This window comes from Agelaius phoeniceus, chromosome 37 (genome assembly GCF_051311805.1).
Source record: "Agelaius phoeniceus isolate bAgePho1 chromosome 37, bAgePho1.hap1, whole genome shotgun sequence".
Classification (NCBI taxonomy): domain Eukaryota; kingdom Metazoa; phylum Chordata; class Aves; order Passeriformes; family Icteridae; genus Agelaius; species Agelaius phoeniceus.
Genome location: NC_135302.1, coordinates 158336 through 166467, shown reverse-complemented (window position 1 = coordinate 166467; position 8132 = coordinate 158336). Strand labels below are relative to the sequence as shown.

Genomic DNA, 8132 nt, shown 5'->3' with positions numbered 1-8132 from the left:
ATACTGGGAGCACTGGGAGGGGTCACTGATCCATACTGGTCCATACTGGTTCATACTGGTCCATACTGGGAGCACTGGGAGCCATTTGGGACCATACTGGGAGCACTGGGAGGGGTCATTGATCCATACTGGTCCATACTGGTTCATACTGGTCCATACTGGGAGCACTGGGAGCCATTTCGGACCATACTGGGAGCACTGGGAAGGGTCACTGGTTCATACTGGTCCATACTGGGAGCACTGGGATTCACTGGAAGGGGTCACTGGTCCATACTGGGAGCACTGGGAGCCATACTGGTCCATACTGGGATAGGGTTTGGGTCATACTGGTCCATACTGGGAGCACTGGGAGGGATCACTGGTCCATACTGGTCCATACTGGTCCGTACTGGGAGCCCCAGTCCCTCCCCACCTTCTCCCCATGGCGTCACCGCGCCGCGATGACGTCACTTTCCCGCCCTTTAATAAAGCGCAGTTCAAAAGCACAACGAGTGACGTCATTTAATGGGCGGGGCGTTCTCTGAGGGGACCCGCTGGGGATTGGAGGAAGCGGCGGCCAATGGGGAGCGAGCGCGGGCGCGGCGCGGGGAGATGACGTCACTCCGCGCGCGCCGCCCGTGTCGTCGCCGCCGCCATTACCGGAGCGAGCCGAGAGCGGCCGGGAGTGCGGCGGGGCCGGAACGGAAGTGACGTCAGAGAGAGCGCGCGGGAAAACGGCTGGGGATGGGCGGGAGTGACGTCAGGTGAGGGGGGGCGGACTGGGAGGGACTGGGAGCAAACTGGGAGGGAACTGGGATCAAACTGGGAGGGGACTGGGAGCAAACTGGGAGGGAACTGGGATGGACTGGGAGGAAATGGGAGGGAACTGGGTGATACTGGGATGAACTGGGAGGGACTGGGACTGAACTGGGAGGGCTCTGGGGCCGTACTGGCCTGAACTGGGGGGGCAGTGGGATGAACTGGTCTGAACTGGGAGCTCACGGGGCCAAACTGGGATGAACTGGGAACTCACTGGGATGGACTGGGAAGGAACTGGGCCATACTGGGATGAACTGGGAGGAACTGGGACGAGCTCTGGCCATACTGGGATAAACTGGGATGGACTGGAAGGCGACTGGGCCATACTGGGCTGAACTGGGATGGACTGGGAGGGCCATACTGGTCCATACTGGTCCATACTGGTCCATACTGGTCTCTCACTCCCCCCTCTGTTCTCCCCCCAGCCCCTCCCCCTCCCTGCGTTTGGCCCTGGCCGGGGCCTGGTGGGCTCTGAGGGGGCGTGGCCTGTCCGGGCGTGGTCCCGATGGGCGTGGCTTGGATGGGCGTGGCTGGGGGCGGCTCCTGGCGCTGCTGGAGGCCGTGGGGGGCGGGGCCCCGGCGCTGCTGCGGCCCCGGCACCGGGCGGGGCTCACGCTGGGGCTCAAGGCTCAGGTAGGCCACGCCCACTTCTTGATAAGCCACGCCCACTCACCCACAGACCACGCCCACCCCGTACACTTTGCCCATTGTGGGTATAAATGACTTTAGGCCACACCCACTTCGGGCTGGGCCACGCCCTTCAAGCATAGGCCACGCCCACCTATGAACCACTGCTAACTGTAGCCGAATATGTGCTTAAGCCACGCCGCTTTTGTCTAAGCCACGCCCATTGATGTATAGACCACGCCCTCCCATCAAACCCCCACCCACTCTCCTTTTAAGGGCCCCTCTTTTCTCTAGGCCACGCCCACCCCTTTAAACCCCACCCCCTGCCCTTTTATGGGCATGGAACCCTCCAGGCCACGCCCCCCCAAGGCCCTCCCTCCACCCCCTTGCTCCCCCCCCCCCCCCAGGTGGTGACGTCATTGCTGCGGGAGCTTGGCCCCTCCCCCGCCGTGCTGGACGCGCTGGATTGGCTCTTCCCGGAGGGGGCGGGGCCAGAGAACGGCCACGCCCTCGGGGTGAGGCTGGGAGGGAACTGGGAGGGAACTGGGAGGGGATTTGGGGTTACTGGTTTATACTGGGATGAACTGGGACAGACTGGGACCATACTGGGATGAACTGGGATCAAACTGGGAGGGAACTGGGAGGGGATTTGGGGTTACTGGTTTATACTGGGATCAAACTGGGAGGGAACTGGGAGGGACTGGGATCAAACTGGGAGGGAACTGGGAGGGGATTTGGGGTTACTGGTTTATACTGGAATGAACTGGGATCAAACTGGGAGGGACTGGGATGAACTGGGGGAGACTGGGATCAAACTGGGAGGGGATTCGGGGTTACTGGTTTATACTGGGATGAACTGGGACAGACTGGGATCAAACTGGGAGGGAGCTGGGCCCTACTGGGAGGGAACTGGGATGAACTGGGAGGGCTCTGGAGCCAAACTGGGATGAACTGGGACCAAACTGGTTTGAACTGGGAGCTCTGAGCCCCCTCTACCCCCTCCCAGAGGGGCGTGGCCACTCCTAGCCCCACACCCATATATGGTTAAAAGGGGCGTGGCCACTCCCAGCCTCACCCCCTCTCTACCCGCACCCATATAAGGCCAAAGGGGGCGTGGCCTCTCCCAGCCCCACGCCCATATATGGTTAAAAGGGGCGTGGTCTGACTCAGGCCCTGCTCTCCCTCAGATGCTGCAGGGCCGGCCCCTGGTGGGCGTGGCCGAGGAGAACTTCCGGGAGCAGGTGCTGGGAATTCTGGGAAGTGGGCGGGGCCTGGAGGCCTTCCTGCAGGTGAGACCAGTATAAACCAGTATGGGCCAGTAAAAACCAGTATGGGCCAGTAATTCCACCCCTTAGCCCTCCCAGTATGGACCAGTAACCCCAAATTCCCTCCCAGTACAAACCAGTATGGCCCAGTCACCTCCCAGTCCCTCCCAGTGCCCTCAAACCCCATCCCAGTATAAACCAGTAACCTTAAATCCCCTCCCAGTCCCTCCCAGTTCCCTCCCAGTTCATCCCAGTCCAAACCAGTGACCCCAAATCCCCTCCCAGTCCAAACCAGTCCATCCCAGTTCATCCCAGTCCAAACCAGTGACCCCAAACCCCTCCCAGTCCAAACCAGTCCATCCCAGTTTCCCCATTAGGAGTACGGTGCGCGGTTCCGCCGTTCCCTCGGGAACCTTTTCCTGGAATTTTTGTTCCGCCTGGAGAGCGCCCTGCCCCCCCCCGACCTGCCTCAGGTGAGGAAAGGGGCGGGGCTTAATGGGAAACCACGCCCCTTTTGCCTTATATGGGAATGGGTGAGGGAAATGAATGGGAATGGCCCAAAATTGATGGGAATGACCCCAAATTAACAGAAATTGCAGAAAATTCGTGCACAATTAGGAGGAATCAATAAAAAATAAGGGAAAATGATGCAAAATTTACCAAAATTAATGAAAATTCAATTAGTGAAACTTAAATTCTTTAAATTCTTTTTATATTATTCAATTATTTCAATATTATTGAATTATTATTGAATTATTTCTTTCAATATTATTTAAATATTTTAATATTATTTTAATATCATTCAATTATTATTTAAGTATTTATTTCAAAATTATTTATTTTAATATTATTTAATTATTTTCATATTATTCAATTATTTTCATAATTTTCAATTATTATTTATTTCTTTCAATATTATTTAAATATTTTAATATTATTTTAATATCATTCAATTATTATTTATTATTTCAAAATTATTTAACTATTTTAATGTTATTTAATTATTTTTATATTATTCAATTATTTCAATATTATTGAATTATTATTGAATTATTTCTTTCAATATTATTTAATTATTTAATAATTATATTAATATTATTCCATTATTATTTAAGTATTTCTTTCAAAATTATTTTTTTTAATATTATTTAATTCTTTTTATATTATTCAATTATTACTTAATTATTTCTTTCAATATTATTTAAATATTTTAATATTATTTTAATATCATTCAATTATTATTTATTTCTTTCAAAATGATTTAATTATTTTAATGTTATTTAATTATTTTTATATTATTCAATTATTTTCATATTATTCAATTATTATTTAAGTATTTCTTTCAAAATTATTTTATTATTTTAATATTATTTTAATATTATTCCATTATTATTTAATTATTTTAATATTATTGAATTATTTTCATATTATTGAATTATTTCCATATTATTCAATTAGTGCAAATTCAACCAAAATTCAGCTACAGCTCACCTAAAATTAATCAAAAATACACAAAATGATTTGGGTATTTTATATGAAATTATATTAAGACAGAAAATTCTCCAAAATAAATGAAAATCATCCAAAACTCATCCAAATTTACAAAAATTTTCTAAAATTCATCCAATTGACCCAAACCCTCTCATCCTCCCCAGCCCCGCCCTCTTTTCTTAAGCCCCGCCTCTTTTCCCTTATATGGCACAGCTGGACCAGCTCTGTAGAAGCCACGCCCCTCCGGGCTGTAAGACACGCCCCCTCCCTCGCCTGCAGCGGTATTTTGCCGAGGTTCGCCACGCCCACCCAGGTAGGCGGGGCTTAAAGGGGGTGGGATGGGCAAAATGCAAATTAGATCATTAACTTGCCATAAACTCCGCCCACAGCACCTTTGCTGCACCCACTTCCGCCTAAGAAAACCACGCCCATGTAAGTAGCCACGCCCACAAGTCCCACCTCTTAATTTTTTGCTAATTAGGCTCCTAATTAATGTTTATAAATTCATTAATTCAGGAGAAAGCCCCGCCCACGTCGCCGTAGGCTCCGCCCCCTTCGCTTCTCCCCCTACCGTGAGTGGGTCAGACCATTATAATAAGGGGGAGTCTGAAGCAGCCAATGAGGTTTTTGGGGTGATTTTGGGAGGATTTTGGCAGCCGATCAGAGCGAGGAAAGTTAGGACGCCTGGCGTGACGTCACTGAGCGTTTCACCGGCAAAATTTGGGGATAAAAGAGGCTTTTTTGCGATTTCCCCCCCGGCGAATCAAAATGGAGCAGCCCGGTCAAGGCGGGCTCTAACGCTGTTGATTGACAGCGCATTTAACCAATGAAGCGCGTTCAGTGTCCAAAAGCAGTCTGAGAACTACAACTGCCGCCATTTTTACTGCTGGCAAGGGGCGGGCCGAGCGTTGTGATTGGCTGAAAAACGGAAGCGCTTCGGCCGCCATTTTAGATTTTGGCACTGCGGGTATTGCGGGCGGGGCTTCGCTTCCGCTTCCGCTCGGCGGCTCCGAAGGCGCCGCAGCCGCCACGATGCTCATCAAAGTCAAGGTATTTTTGGGGTGAAATCCGCGGATTTCGGGCAAAGTTTAGCATTTCCCGCCTTTAGCGAGCGGGGAGGGGAGGCGCGGAGGGGATTTGGGGTGAAATTCGCGGATTTTGGGGCGGTTTTTGGCGGGAGGGGGAGCGTGAGGGGAGGGCGCGCGGTGCATTGTGGGAACATGGCGCCCCCTACAGACGCTGACGGGCAAGGAGATCGAGATCGACATCGAGCCCACGGACAAGGTGAGCTCCCAGTTTGGACCAGTATAAACCAGTATGGACCATTAGGGGTCGGTAAGGAGCGGGTTAAGGGTGGGGGGAAGCCCCGGGGGGCTGCCAGGTTGGTCCCAGTAAGGGGGAGGGGCGTCCTAGAATGGCCCACTAAGTTCCAGTTCATCCCAGTATGGCCCAGTCCCCTCCCAGTTCATCCCAGTATGGTCCAGTTCCTTCCTAGTGCCTCCCAGTTCATCCCAGTATGACCCAATGGCCTCCCAGTCCCTCCCAGTATGGCCCAGTTCTCTCCAAGTCCTTCCCAGTCTCTCCCAGTCCCTCCCAGTAATAACCAGTCCTGCCCAGTCGCCTCCCAGTCCATCCCAGTCTCTCCCAGTTCATTCCAATAACCACAAATCCACTCCCAGTAACTCCTAATTTGGCCCAGTTCCCTCCCAGTTCCTCCCAGTGCCTCCCAGTAAGGTCCCACTGCCCCCCAGTTCATCCCAGTTCCCTCCCAGTTCCTCCCAGTATGGCCCAAAGTGGTCCCAGTCCCTCCCAGTAACCCTCAGGAACCTCCCAGTTCCCTCCCAGTCCCTCCCAGTTCCTTCCCCGTCCATCTCAGTAACCCCAAATCCTCTCCCAGTAACTCCCAGTATGACCCAGTCCTCTCTCAGTCCCTCCCATTTCAAACCAGTGACCCCCCCAGTATTAACCAGTATGGCCCAGTTCCCTCCCAGTGCCCCCCAAACCCCATCCCTGTATAAACCAGTAACCCCCAATCCCCTCCCAGTTCATCCCAGTCCTTCCCAGTCCCTCCCAGTATGGTTCAATCCCTTTCCCAGTCCCTCACAGTATTCCCCAGGAAGGTCCCAGTTCATCCCAGTATGGTCCAGTCCCTCCCAGTTCCCTCCCATTCCCTCCCAGTTCCCTCCCAGTCCCTCCCAATCCCTCCCCCCGCCATCACCCCTTTAACGCGGTCCCCACCCTCCATCGCCCTTTTAAAACCATAGACGAGTCCTCCAAGTCTGCCAGCCCGCCCTTTAGCGGCGCCCACTTCCGGCGGCGCTCCGCCACACTTCCCCATCTCTATTACCCAAAATGGCGGCGCCCATATTTTTATACCTCCAAAACCTCCAGATATGCCCAAAGTATCCCAAAATCTCCCCAAATGTTCCCAGATGTGCTCGGGTGTGCCCCAGGTGTTCCCCAGATGTGCCCAGATGTGTTTTTTTGTGGCGCAGGTGGAGCGGATCAAAGAGCGGGTGGAGGAGAAGGAGGGGATCCCCCCTCAGCAGCAGCGGCTGATCTACAGCGGCAAGCAGATGTAGGCGGGGCTTAAAGAGGGGCGTGGTCACGGCTGGGCAGGGCTTAAGGGGAGGGGCGTGGTCATAGGGTTAAGGGGCGGGGCTTTAATAGGGAGGTTTGAGTTAAATATGGGGAAATTTGGGTTAAAATGGCAGCAATAAAGTTAAAATGGCGGCTGGGGGTGGGGCTTAAGTGGGTAGGGCTAGAAAGAGAGGGGCTTAAAGGGGGAAGAGCTTTAAAGGCTTAAAAATGGGAAAATTTGGGTTAAAATGAGGAAATTTGGTTAAAATGGTGGGTGAGAGCAGGGTTTAAGTGGGAGAGGCCTAAAGGGGTTAAAAATGAGGGAATTGAAATGAAAAATGGGAAATTTTGGGGTTTAATTAGGAGGGTGGAGCATTGGGGGCGGGACCTAAGTTGGTGTGATGTCACAGTGGGGCGTGTCTCAAAGGGGGTGTGGCCTCAATGGGTGTGGTCTTTCTGACTCCTCCCCCAGGAACGATGAGAAGACGGCGGCCGACTACAAAATCCAGGGGGGCTCCGTCCTCCATCTTGTGCTGGCCCTTCGAGGGGGCGTGGCCAGGCTCTGAGGGGGCGTGGCACAGTTTAGATCACACCCCCTTTCCCTTTAAGCCATGCCCACTCGCATTTCCCCTATCCCTGAGGTCATTTCCTGTTCATGGATCCGTTATTATTTAATAAAGGTTCGCTGATGACGTCAGCAGCGTGTTTGTGACGTCATAGGTGTGTCAGTGATGTCATTTCCTGTTTAAAATTTGCAGTGGTCCCCACTTTTAGACAGCATTGCTCTTTTAAGGTGGCATTGCCCTTTTAAGGGTGTTGCCACTTTAAGGGTTATTTGAGCCCCACCGATGGTATTGCCCTTTTAAGAGCCTTACAGAAATCCCCAATTTTGCCTAAAATTTCAAATTTTAGCCCCAAATTATCATCTCTTAACTTCAAAGTCATAATTTTCACTCTAAAAATCACAATCTGGGCTTTTTTACTTCTCAAATTTTCATTTTTCACCTCAAAATCTGAGGTTTCACCCTCAAAATCCCATTTTTTGGCCATGAAATAACCCAAAATCACCACTTTTGGACCCAAAATCAACATTATGATTCCAAAGCAAGCTTTTCAGCCCACATTTAACTGTTTCAGCTCCAAAATTCCAACTTATACCCCAAAAATATCAATTTTCTGCTGCACACTCTTAATTTTTCACTCTTTATCCTCGTTTTTTCCTCAAAAAATTACTTTGAACCCCAAAATCCCAGTCTTTTATATCCAACATTTTTTCTTCCCCTTTTCTCCCCTTTTAACCCCCAAATTCCAATTTTTGACCCTAAATTCTCAATTTTTATCCGCAAACCGCCCAACTTTTGTCCAAAATTG

General features: G+C 50.8%; 1 protein-coding gene across 5 annotated transcripts; it reads left to right on the top strand.

The window, feature by feature from the left end:
- Positions 1 to 588: 588 nt before the first annotated feature.
- LOC129134421 (ubiquitin-like protein NEDD8) lies at positions 589 to 7458 on the top strand. Of its 5 annotated transcripts, XM_054654074.2 has the most exons (11): positions 589 to 743; positions 1224 to 1431; positions 1833 to 1940; positions 2613 to 2714; positions 3068 to 3163; positions 4395 to 4494; positions 4571 to 4613; positions 4698 to 4753; positions 5418 to 5465; positions 6677 to 6759; positions 7234 to 7458. In XM_054654074.2, the coding sequence occupies exons 1-11, from the start codon at positions 724 to 726 to the stop codon at positions 7240 to 7242; spliced, it is 873 nt and encodes a 290-aa protein (XP_054510049.2). In that variant the 5' UTR covers positions 589 to 723; the 3' UTR covers positions 7243 to 7458. The 5 variants fall into 5 exon arrangements, with proteins under 5 accessions (XP_054510049.2, XP_077027043.1, XP_077027042.1 ...); XM_077170928.1 differs by lacking the exon at positions 1833 to 1940; XM_077170927.1 differs by lacking the exon at positions 2613 to 2714.
- The last annotated feature ends 674 nt before the right edge of the window (positions 7459 to 8132 follow it).